Source organism: Pipistrellus hanaki (assembly GCF_964339955.1).
Source record: "Pipistrellus hanaki genome assembly, chromosome: 4".
NCBI classification, from domain to species: Eukaryota; Metazoa; Chordata; class Mammalia; order Chiroptera; family Vespertilionidae; genus Pipistrellus; species Pipistrellus hanaki.
Genome location: NC_140506.1, coordinates 25277566 through 25289268, shown reverse-complemented (window position 1 = coordinate 25289268; position 11703 = coordinate 25277566). Strand labels below are relative to the sequence as shown.

The following is an 11703-nucleotide window of genomic DNA, read 5'->3' as shown; positions in this document are numbered from 1 at the left end:
TCCGTCCCGGGCAAGGGCCGCCATTCCTCATCGCTGAACCTAAGAGCCACCCCACCTCTGCAGGCTCGCTGGCCTGTGGACCCGTCCTTCCTCGGATATCCAGCACTGGTAGAACGAGGCCCAGCAGGGCCTTAGGCAGAGGGCTTTCAGGCGAGAGGCCAGACCCTACTCCAGTGAGCAGTGCACTGGCACACCGCCCTCCAGGGCCCTGGAGCAGGGTCAGGCGCCTGCGGGATGGGGGTGAAGGGACCCCGGTTTCTGAGGGAAGCCAGACCCTTGAGGAGGCGGGGCAAGGCCCGCTTCCTCCTATCCCAAGTGGTTCTTCGGATTGTGTTCCTAATCCTTACTTAGCCCAGCGTCGGGTCTGAGGTCTACAGAGCACTTCCCCGTCCGGGAGCCAAAACTCGTGGCGGGGGATCTTTGCCTGCGGGGCACCCGGTCCCAGAAGACAGAGGAGCCGGGGTTAGGAGCCAGGTGGGGCCCTGGAAGGCCGCACACTCCCGCACAGCAGGATCCAAGGGCCGACTTCCTACGAAAGGAGTCAAGGCTGTGATGTCTCTGTCCTTCCCCCACCGGGGAGTTTAGAAATGTAAAAGCTATTCAAGTTAATCTAGCCAAAGTAACGCCCATCGACTCAAATTTCAGGAGCTTGGTAATTGGGGGAGGGGGGGGTGGGGGGGGGGAAGGGGGAAAGCGTTTAAAAATGTTTTGGGTCTCTATCATTTCATATACTTCTATTTTTTAAAAAAATAGCTTTACCAAACCCTGTCTTATGCTCTGGAAGCAACTTCCTGGGGTCTCTGGGTCAGTACCCTCCCTGACTCCTCCCCTTGGTGATCAGCACCTGCCTCCCAACAAGTTCTCAAGTCCCTACCTGGGCACTGTGCTCATTTTGCAATGCAAACATCATCACTCGGTTTTATTGGTTTTGTTATATCAGCCTCTGAAGCAGGCAATTACTGGTGTGGACATACATTTAAAAAACATAATTTTATCAAGTTAAGAGTGTGCAATAGTGTAAATTCATGGAAGTGTTTCGGGTGAGAATTATGTGCTGAGGATGAAAGCAGAAGGTCAACAGGCTGAGGGGTCCTCAGACAGGGCACCGGCATGCCTCACACCCAGAAGACAGCGACACAAAGCCTCCGAACTCAACAGGCTTCTCCATGTAAACTTTTGGACGTAAACTTTATGCTTCAGGGTGGCTGCTTTCTGCTCTGGGCGCAGCCCTATCCCATCAGTCCCCAGTTTGGAAATGGCCAGGGTGGTCGGTGGACCTGGTGCGACAGATCTGGGGTTTGTTCATGGCTCCTGGAGACAGAGTTCAGATCCTCCCTCCAGGGTAGAGGGGTGGTCTGAGCATTGCTGCGCTCTCGCCTAGCTTTGGAAACTTGTTAGAAAAAGAGTCTTGACATGCGTGCGAGCTTCCCTCTTGGGCCCTGAGGTCCCTCGGAGTTAAGCGCAGAAGGGCTTCCCACCAGCTTTGGGCAGGGCCAGCAGCTCCTTGGTGGCGCCCGCCACAGGGGAATCCTGGGGGGCAGCTGGAGGGAAGGTGCGGGCCAGGGGTGACGTCAGCACGTTGGCGCCGGTCCCTAGTGAGCGGCCCAGGGGCCCCGGGTCTAGGAGGGCACCCTTGGCGGTGGCCCAAGCCTGGTTCAAAGTGCTATGCCTGAGGATGGGGTCGTGGAAGACTCCATCCACCCAGTTTCTGAGGCTGGTTACTGGGGAGTCCTGGTGCCTGTCCAGGGCGCCGGCAGGGGACGGGGCTGCAGGTGAAGACAAGGGGGGCGCTAGAGAGACGGCCGCAGGGGCGGCGGGCCCTTGGCGCTTGAGCATGCAGGAGGGAAACTCAGTCTGACTCAGGTTGGTGCCGGCGGCTGCAGTCGCCGTGTGCGCCAGGGACCAGATGCGCGGTTTGACCTCCAGGCCCGCAGTCGCCCCGGCTGGCACAAAGCCCAGCTTGGCCTCAAAGGCCTGCGGGCCGCCACCGGCGGCACCCGGTTGCTGTTCCGGCCCCGCCACCACACTCTGGAGGCAGCTCCGGGCCCTCTCCAGGTCCTGGTCCAGGGCAGACCCGCCATCGGTGGTGAGGGGCATCCGGTGGGCGCCTGAGGCCTCTTTGCCAGGGGCACTGGGGCGGTCAGGCGTGGCGGGGATGCGTTCCAGGCCACCTTCCAGGGGCGGGAAGGGCGGCTTCAACTCGCACTCCTGGGGCTCCGCCTCCAGCGGGTCGAAGTCCTCCAAGTCACTGAGCTCAAGATCCTTCTCTTCTTTGCCGAGGGGCTCTGCCCAGGAGAGAAAGAGTAGTCAGTGGAGGGAGAGAGGATGGTGGGTTAATTAGGCTCCCATCTCCTTCTCCTCCCTATCTCCGTGCCTATGGTTGTGGGGCTTGGCCCTGGGGCTAGGAGAAGCAGCCAGGCCTTATTTCCTACTTCTTTTTTCCTCCAGAGGCACCCATACCTCAAACAGGCAACATCTGTGACTGTATTTCAGCCTCAAGTCAATGGTGTCTAATGTTTTAAACATAATGTTGGATTTCTTCAAAGATACTCCTGGCTCACCACCACAGCCCGCGCTCACGTGTGCGTGCGCACACACACTAAACTCTCTCTCTCTCTCTCTCTCTCTCTCTCTCTCTCTCTCTCTCACACACACACACACACACACACACACACATTGGGCCCTGCTTGGGTCTGTTCATTCATTTGCTGCCCAGGCACTCCCTCCCCCAACCCCTACACACACTCCTTCACCCCCACCTCCTCAGGGGTTCCATGCCTTAGAAATCACAGAGAAGGCACAGAGACCTGGTCTTGAACCTCAGCCCCAGCATCACCAGCTTCTACCCACCTTCAGTTTTAGTGCTCTTGAGGGGCTCCTCCCGGGGGTCCTCTTCTCCCCCCTCTTCCTCCTCGCCCTCTCCATAGGGCTGTTTCTCATCCGCGCACTTGTTCCTGGGTGGCCATGTCATCTTGTTCTCCTTCTTGAGGCGCCGGCGCGCGTTGGCGAACCAGGTGGAGACCTGCGTGAGGGTCATCTTGGTGATGATGGCCAGCATGATCTTCTCGCCCTTGGTGGGGTAGGGGTTCTTGCGGTGCTCCTGCAGCCAGGCCTTGAGCGTGCTGGTGGTCTCCCGCGTGGCGTTCTTGCGCCGTGTGCCGCTGTCCATGGTGCCGTACCTGGAAACAAGGGGCGCAATGGGACGTCAGGGGGCTTTCAGTCCCATCCAGGGTGTGTGCTTATGGTGGTTCCACCCTCGTCCTGACCTGTGCCGCTGCCCGCGGGGGCTGCTGTTTTGGGACAAAGTGCAAAGAGAATGTTTATATTTGATTAAACTCACATGGAGCCTCGGCTCCTTCCTGAGCCAGGGAGGTGGCGAGTGGGGCCAAGTACAAGGCCTAGCCAGGTGCCTGTCGCTACTCATATATATCTTCAAACCAGACTACGTAACGCCGGGCAGAACTGGTCTTCAGTGCAGTGGGGAGAATGCACCTGCCTGACCTTTCTGCATATGTGATTGTCTCCCCTGGAAAGAGGGGCGTGTTGTCTGCCAGTAGGAGAGACTTGCCCCCTCAGGTTCCCACCTAGAGGCAGTGGGTTGGGTTGCACTTCTTGGGGCAAAGGGAGGCATCCCAGGCCTGGGCAGCAAGATGAGACTCCCCCAAACCACAGCGCAGCGAGGACTTTGGGAGCCTAGAGAGATTGGGGAGTGGGGTGGCAGGCGGGAGACTTGGAGACTCTTTCAACCCTGGCCAGAGGGGCTGGGGCTCGCCAGGTGGCGGGCTGGGACCAAGCCCTGGTCAGCTCAGTGAGACCTAAGAGAGGAATGCTGCTGGTCTGGCCTCCCCGCCTTTCAGAGAGGCCCTGCAATGCTTGGGGTGGGGGTGGGGTTGATGGCTGATTGGAGCGCCAGGGCCCAGGTAGGGTGAAGAGGGTCAGCCCCTCACCTGTCGTAAGCGTACTGGCCCAGCGCCGGCTCGTAGGGGTAGTAGGCGGCGGCGGCCGCGGCGGCGGCGGCGGCGGGTGCGAGGCCCGCATGCGCAGATCCTGGCGCGTCCTTGGAGTCGAAGCTGTTCTGTGGGAGCCCAGCAGCTTAGGGTCGCGGCTTCCTTCCCGGGCGTTACCCATTTCGAGCTCCTCCCCTAGGCCCCTGGCTCCTGCAAGCTTCGCTCCCTCCCCCAGACTGTCCCTAGGGTCTAGACAGCGATGAGAGACTGGTGGGGGTGTTGTCGGAGGGACTGGGGAATAGGTGCAGAGGAATTGGAGACAGGAGGGCGAGACTGCAGGGAGGAGGTGGGGAGAAGGGTGGGGGCAGCAGGAAGGAGGAGGGTGAGGGAGGGGCGGGAAATAAAGAGGGAAGAAAAGGAGGAGAGAAATGGAGAGGAGCCCAGGGGACTGGGAGAGGTGCCAGGGAAGGAGGGGAAGGGAGGCGTGAGTGTATGTATATGGGGAGGAGGTCTTGGAGGAAAGGAGAAGTAGAGGGAGGCCAGGAGGAGTGAGGGGCGGGGGAGCTCTGGAGAGGAGGAAGCAGCGGGAGGGGGAGGGGAGAGCCCGCTCCCGCAGAACCAGACATCGCATCAGAACTTAATAGTGATCCGTGAACGATCAGTACATTACACACAGCGGCCCCACCTGCCTGGTAGCCCCAACCCAGGGTAAAGTGGGGGTGGGGCTGGTGATGTTCCCAGAGACCAGGCTTGGAGGCGCTTCTCCCACCCCCTACAGCCCGGGGGCGGGGGGGGGGGCCTTCTTCCCAAGTTGGGAAAGTGAAGTTGGCAAACCAAATCCAGGGGCAGGGGCGTGACGTGGCGGGGAAGGCTGGAGATACACCCTCTCCGCCCTTACCAGCGAGTAGAAGGCGGAGGCCTCTGATCCGTAGGTCACGTAGTTGCCATAGCCCTGCGAGCCGCCGTAGGGGCCCCCATAGACGCCCAGCGCTGCGGCCGAGTTGAGCTCGTGGCGCGCGGTGGCCAGCAGCCGGCTCTCATAGACCGGGCAGTACACGGGCGCCTGGGCCGAGGCGGCGGGCCCGGAGTCGGCCAGCGTGCGGCCACCGGATTCGCAGCACGTGCTCAGGGAGTTGGGGGTCATCAGGAACTGGGGGAGAGAGGGGACGCAAGGAAGGGTGGGCTACCAGGCTCAAGGCTGGGGTCCTGGGCCTCCGTTCGCCCCGCCCTGCCCAGAAGGCCTTGCCTATGTCCTCTGGTTCTCTAGTGTCCACGCCAGATCGTGCGCCCCCTCCCGCGAGGAGCCCGCGCACCCCAGTCCCCATCCAGCCACGTGGGTCTTAGCCAATCCTGCCCAGGGGTGCTCATATTCTCCCTGAGGGGGGGGGGGTCCAAGGCCGAGCATGCCCTCCTGTGCCACTTCTCTACTGGGTGCCTTGGGTGCCCTAAGGTGCAGCCACAGAACCGGGGGAGGGGGCCTGGGTAGGGGGTGGAGGTCAAATTAAGCGGGAGCTGGTCCCCCACCCCTTGGCATGTCTCAGTTCCCCTGCCCTCCCCTGGGCTGGGCACTAAGGGCACGTGGCACAGGCCCTGCTCACTGGGAAGCATCGTTCGATCGCTGGACTGACAGCCAGCCGGTGTTCCTAGCCTCGCAGGGGCCTCCTTACCTGGGGTGCGGAGGAGTAGGGGTAACCAAACTGCGGGTAGGACATGGCGAGCGCGGCCGGGGGCCGGCAGGTGGGCCGGCGGGGTCCTGCGCGGGGCCCGGCGCGGTGCGGCCACTGTTCCCCGGCCGCCGCCGGCTCCTAGGCGCTGGGGGCGAAGCGGGAGAGCCGGTTAGTTCATCCGCACGCTCAGCAAACTTTCCAGACCCGGTTGGAGAGTGAGCCACGGCGGCGGCAGCCTCGAACCTTTTAGCTTCACAATCCAGAGCCTCGAGGGGACTTTGGGACCGACTGGCCTCGCAGCGGCGACACAAATACATATTTTGCAAAAGAGAAAAAAACAAACAAACCAACACAACTCAACCAGTCTCGCGAACCCGTCAAGTAAGATGCGCGCGGCTTTAAGCGGCGGCGGCTCTGACGTCAGCGCACCCCGCAGCCGGCCTGGCCGAAGACCGGGGGTCACCCGCCGCCGCCGCACGGCCGGGCGGGGCGCGCGGAGGGGCCAACCCGCTTCAGCAAATGGATTTCCTCCGAGGAATCGAGATCAACGCGAAGAACAGCGTTTCTCCTTAGTCACCGAGGACGGGAGGCACTTTTAATTAGAAATTAATTAATGAGCAGCTGCTCCTCCCCGCACCACTGTAATCATTAGTCTCAATTACAAATGAGACGTACGAGGGACACACGAGTGAGTATCGCTGAAGATGTAATCAACAGTTACAATGGGTCCCGCGCGGGCACAGGCGGGCGCCGGCCTCGGCTCTCCGCACCCCTCCGGGTGGACAGCGGGCAGCTCCGCGGGCCGGGCTTGCAACGGCGGCGCGGGGCCCCACTATTGTTAACCGCGAGTCCGCCACTCGGCTCCCATCAGTTCGAACCCCACTCCGGGATCGAGTTCCAGAATCAGATGTGACTGCATCTGGTGTGTGGGGGCCTGGGGCCTTCCCCAGAGTCGGGGCTGGGGCCCGAGGGCTGCGGGCTTGCCACCCTGGGCCGCTGTGTCCCTAGGGAACGCCCCCTAACCCCCTCCTCTTGAGAGTCTCTCCAGGTGCCTTTCCCTTCCCCCACTCCCCTAGCGGGCCGCGGTCCCTGAGCTTCCTCCTGCCCTTCCCGGCTAAACCCGGGACTGTCCAAAGTCCTGCGCGCGCGGAGAGCAGGCTCAGAGACTGCTTTGGGGTCCTGCCGCTGCCCTCGCTCCTCCGCTCCTCGGGGGACCTTGGTGGGTAGGCGCGATGGAGGGGGCGCTGGGCGTTAGGCAGAGGCGCCCTTCCCAGCCCGCTTTGCGTAGCTCCGTGCCTGGAGCACAGTGACAGGTCTGGGGAAGGGCCGGAGTGCCCACCCCAGGATTTCCACAGCCAGTTCTGGCCCCCCGACCTTGCAAAGTGGAGGCCAGCAAGCAGGCGGCTTCGGGCCACCCTGAGCTCGCTCCCCGCCTGGTGTGCTGCGCCCTCCGGGGCCAGGCTGGCCCCCAGCGCTCTCGGGTTGCTCAGCTGCCCATGCTCGGGCTGGAGGGAGCGCGCTCGGCGGCGCTGTGCTGACTTGCTGGGAAAGATTCCTGGGTTCAGACCTGTGAATTGCCCCAGGGTCACCCTCTAATTAATGATGACGTTCTCACTCTCTCCCCAGCTGCAAGCCTGGCTTCCAGAAACGAAATCTGCCTGCTCTGACAGCTCGGTTGAAGGTGATTGATGACTATCTGGAGACCACAGTACGCATCATATAATATCTGCTGCGTAATTGCTTTAATTTACAGAAGAAAATACGAGTTCTCCGATCGCGTTGGATTGCAGCCGTCCACGTCCGAGCTGCTAGCAGAGGAAAAAACATTGGCAATAATGAATAGCCGCTCTATGCAAATTATTCAGACAGTTTAACGTCTGTAGCCGGAAGAGATATATAAAGAACACGAGTCAAATGACATTAATAATTGTTTTCTGAATTCTGTATTGATTTCGTGGCAGCCGTGTTTATTTCTTTCTCACCTGAATTGCTAATATCACCTTCCTGTAAATAATAAGAAACTAGCCACCGGGGCTTCTTGGCAGAAATAAATCTCTCAATCTCTCTCCGTCTTCCTCCTCCTCCACTCTTCCCTTCCCCCATCATCCCTCCTCCCAACTCCTTCCCGTTTTGCTTTTGCTGAAAGTCCTCCTACTTTCCATTATTTATTGTTTACAAACAACTCGCGCTCTCCTGGTAATGAGGCCCTGGTTGTAGGAAGGGGCACCAGGCAAGGGCGGATGAGGGCTCAGGGAGCAGGAATCCCATCCCGACACAAAGGTGGCATTCAGCATCTTTTCCTCACCTATTCCCAGGCCGATTGTGAACACTCTGAGGGCTGGGGAGTAAGCCACCAAGCCGTCCCCACCGCCAGTGCCTGCCGCATATCCAGACCTGACATCTACAGTTCCTTCCCCCAGACGCGGCCACAGCTCGCTGAAAACAGCGCCCCTGAACACCGACCATTTGTCTTCTGAGCTGCGTGCTCCCTCTGAAAGCCGGGCAGGCACAAACCCTCTGTCAGAGGCTCTGGGGCCTTCTTTGATGATCACTGCACTGTTTTCCTCTCCAGGATCAGTGTGTAAAACAGGCGCTCCCAGCCCCTCTGGCCTCTCAAGGGCTGGAGACCATCTTCCTGATACTGAAGCACAGCTCACCCGCTCCACTTTCCCAGGCCTCTGAACACTGATCCTCACTTCCTGCCCTGCCCAGGCTCAGCCACCCCATTTGGGGAAACTTGGTGCTGTTGGCTGCTCACCCAGGCCCCGCAAACCAATTCTGGAGGCAGGGTCAGTGGGTACCCCCCACTGACAACCTGTGTCCTGCCTGGGGTCCGCCTGCCCAAACTGGTGTACTTCCTCGGCCATGTTTGTCCCATAGCTAATCCTGGAATAACTATCAAGTGCCCTTCACTAAAAGGCCAAACCTTAGGTGAGGCACCTGGGTTTGTTTCCCTTCAAGAGCAGACAGAACAGGACCCTCAGCATCTCAGGTATCAACGAAGTGCATAGATGGGGAGTGCTGAGCCCATGTCCCTCCAGAGACCCCTGGTTCTAAATACACCCTGAGCAGAACTCACTGGAAACTCGCAGTACCACAGGGTCAGGACAGCAGCTAGGCTTGGGTGAGGTGCCCCCACTGGCCTGCTGTATTCCAAAGGAGCCGACGATGAGGGGCCCTGAGGCCGATTAGTCCCAAATGTTAAAGGCCTGCTGGTCGCTCTCCTCCCGGGTGGTTGCCTGCTGTCAGAACGTTGGAGGGCCTCTGGGGAGACAGGCCCCGCCCTGACCTTCTCCCGCTCCGGATGGGACTTTCGCCCCCGCCATCAGGTGAGCCCAGACACTCTCTGTTCCCTAGTCGTCCAGAAAAGCCAACCGGTCCCTCCCGCACGGGTAGCGGAGGATTCTAGTCCTGCAAAGTTGACCCTAGGAGAGGGCGGAGGCAGGAGCACGCAGCGCCAGGCAAGGGCCTTCTTTTCTGAGGCTTAGGGCCTGGGCTTGGGGCGCCCGTGCCCGCCCACTGCTCCTGGACACCCGGGCGGAGTGAGGGGCTAAGAGGTGTTCTGGATGCCAATGGCACCACACCCGCGGACCTCGAGGTTGGCAGGTCACTTCTTCGCAGCCAGTCCTCTGGGGTCTCCCACAAAGCCAGCGGAGCGAGCTGCAGGCGCACACATGGAATTCTCCTCCCCGAAACGCCCTCCATGCCAGGCGGCTCCCTTCGGCCCTCTTGCCGCGCCCCCGCCGCGCCCCCGCCGGGCGCCGCCCGAGGCTAGAAGGCGCGCCGTCTGGGTGTCCGAGCGCAGGCCCCGCCGGCCCGCGCCGGCCCCGCGTCCCGCGCCGGCCAACGGCACCCCGTTTTTGCAACTTGCACAGCGAACGCGGCGGCCTCCAGAGACCCCACCGGTAGGCAGAAAACTTTGTGCCCTCCAGCGCAGAAGCGATCCTCACAAAGTTTGTGCGGCCGAGCCCCTTCCCTACCTGCGTTGGGGACGCGCCCGCCCGCGCCGCTCAGGCGCCGGGCCCGCGGGGAGCAGCGCGCAGCCCTGGATGCGCCGGGAGTTCGCCACCGTCGCCGCCGCCCGCGCCCCTCGGCGACCGCGCGGAGCCTCCGCCTCCCGTTGGGGGGAGGGGTCTCGGAGCCCCGGGCGGGGGCGGGCGCGGGCGCGGGACCTCGCCTACCTGCGGTGGCTCCGGGCCACGACCGGCGGCCCGCCAGGGCTCTGCGCCGCCGCTGGGCGCGCGCGCTCCGGCGGGGAGCGGGCGACAACTAATGGAGACATTTCCAGGCGGAGCACCTGGCGAGCGGAGCGCGCCAGCGTCCCCAGGCGCTGCGGTCGTCAGCCGAGCCCGCACCGGTGTGACGTGGGCGAGCGAGCGAGCGAGCTGCTCCCACCCGGCCGCCCATTAACGCTTTCCCCCGCGGGCGCCGCGCACTTGCCAACTTTCCCCTCCGCCAGGCTTGCGCTCTGGGTACTGGGGGCGTAGGAGCTAGGATGAGGGCGCCCTGGGTTGTGGGGTGGCGGGGACACCGGGCTCAGAGAGGACACTGAGCTGAACAGCACGGCAGGAAGGCGCGCCGCCTTGATTTGGCCAAAGGCTCTGTATGGCTCCAGGGAGCCTTGGGCTCCCCAGGGTCCCTTAAGAGACCGGTCCTGGTGCCCCCGTTGTCAGGCCTGGGGTTGCCAGACAGAGGAGCCACGCCCCCAGACAGTCCTGCTTCTGCTCCTTCTGGGTCCCAGTTCCCCAGATGCCCCCCTTGACTTGCCATCCGGCCCTGGAGGTCATGTTGAGGCTCTGGTGGTCTGCTTCTTCTCGGAATGGGCGAATAGGCTGGTGTTTTGTTTCTCAGGCCCTTCCTTTCTTCCCTGTCTGCGCGCCCCCCCCCCCCAACCCCACCTCCCACCATCAACCTCATCGCATTAAGGGAGCCTTGCTTCTCTTGGTGGTGTTCATACTGATCCCTACCCACTAGGCTCTTGGGGCAGCAGGCAGGGCAGTTCTAAAAAGCCTAGGCGTGGGTGTTATCAAGGTAACAGAAGCCCAAGACTGGGAGGCCTAATATGGGGACTTTCCAGGACTGTCTAGAGCCTATTGGACTGGACCTCTGGCCTGAGAACACTTACAAATGGAGAAAACCTGTGGCAGTGTCCAGGAGGGAAGGCAGTGTCCTGAAGCCCAGGTCCATGCCTCCCTGACCTTCACTCTGCCAGCCAGGAACCCATTGCCCTGGTCACCCTTCCCTTCCCACCCTCCCATCATTTCTCTTCAAAGAACCACAAACTTTCTGCTCATCATTTGTGGTGGTGTAATGACATTTGAGGTTTGTTGTCATGGATCATGTCTGAAAAGTTACTTGCTGTCTCTCCCCCCTCTTTCTCCCTCCCCCCCCCCCCCCCAAAGCTATCTGCAAACAGTGGAAAGGCAATGCTTGTCTGCTTACTTCCCCAAAAGCAGGCTGGGAGGGTGTTTGCCTCCAGGCCTCACCCATCCCTGCAGTTTTTCTTCCGTGATCGGGGCAGGGGTAGTAGAGAGCCAGCTGCCTCTGCTTGCTGTCCTAGGGAGCCCAGAGTTTCTGGGGGCTTCTTTGGGAGGAACACAGCTTTGGTCTTTGAACACACAAGGGTGGACTTCCTTTGGGCTACAGACCCATCATCATTCACCCAGAAGTGCATGCCAGGGTAGCCTATGGGTCAACCCTTCGGGCTGATGGAAGGGGTGCTGGGAGGGGGTGCCTTCAGTGGGTGGGGAGCTCATTTTATTCTGCCTGGAAGGAAGTGGAGGGAAGGCCCCTTGGACCCTGGGATGGGACGACTTGGCTTAGGTCCTGATCCTGCTGCTCAGCTCTCCTTCCGTGTCCTCCTCCCTCAGGCCCTGCAGGATGCTCCTGGCAGGACCCTGGGGCCAACAGGGACAAGCTTGACCCTCTCCAGGCAGAGGTCACCTGGAACTTAGATTCTTTTCATAGTTGAAGATAAGCAAGGCAGTTTGTGCTTTACAACCTTGATTTGGAGATAAACTGCAGCTCCACTCAGGCCTCTCAACAACAGCAAACCACAGGCAGGTGGAGAAAGGGGCCCAGAGCAGTAG

The 11703-nt window shown here is 61.1% G+C and overlaps 1 protein-coding gene across 3 annotated transcripts; it reads right to left on the bottom strand.

Moving 5' to 3' along the window:
• Positions 1 to 886: 886 nt before the first annotated feature.
• Positions 887 to 9725, bottom strand: IRX4 (iroquois homeobox 4). Of its 3 annotated transcripts, none has more exons than XM_084881760.1 (6): positions 9595 to 9725; positions 5615 to 5759; positions 4846 to 5097; positions 3948 to 4075; positions 2851 to 3179; positions 887 to 2285 (listed from the first exon to the last, which is right to left on the bottom strand). In XM_084881760.1, the coding sequence occupies exons 2-6, from the start codon at positions 5657 to 5659 to the stop codon at positions 1456 to 1458; spliced, it is 1584 nt and encodes a 527-aa protein (XP_084737886.1). In that variant the 5' UTR covers positions 5660 to 5759; positions 9595 to 9725; the 3' UTR covers positions 887 to 1455. The 3 variants fall into 3 exon arrangements, with proteins under 3 accessions (XP_084737886.1, XP_084737885.1, XP_084737887.1); XM_084881759.1 differs by lacking the exon at positions 9595 to 9725 and adding an exon at positions 8694 to 8937 and having other exon boundaries at positions 895 to 2285; XM_084881761.1 differs by lacking the exon at positions 9595 to 9725 and adding an exon at positions 8078 to 8282 and having other exon boundaries at positions 895 to 2285.
• Between the last annotated feature and the right edge of the window lie 1978 nt (positions 9726 to 11703).

Coding starts and splice junctions, on each gene's coding strand:
- IRX4 (XM_084881760.1), bottom strand. CDS start 5,659: ATGTCCTACCCGCAGTTTGGTTACCCCTACTCCTCCGCACCCCAG. Junction 5,098..5,614: donor CCTACTCCTCCGCACCCCAG/GTAAGGAGGCCC, acceptor TCTCTCCCCCAG/TTCCTGATGACCCCCAACTC. Junction 3,180..3,947: donor GGCCAGTACGCTTACGACAG/GTGAGGGGCTGA, acceptor CCTTGTTTCCAG/GTACGGCACCATGGACAGCG.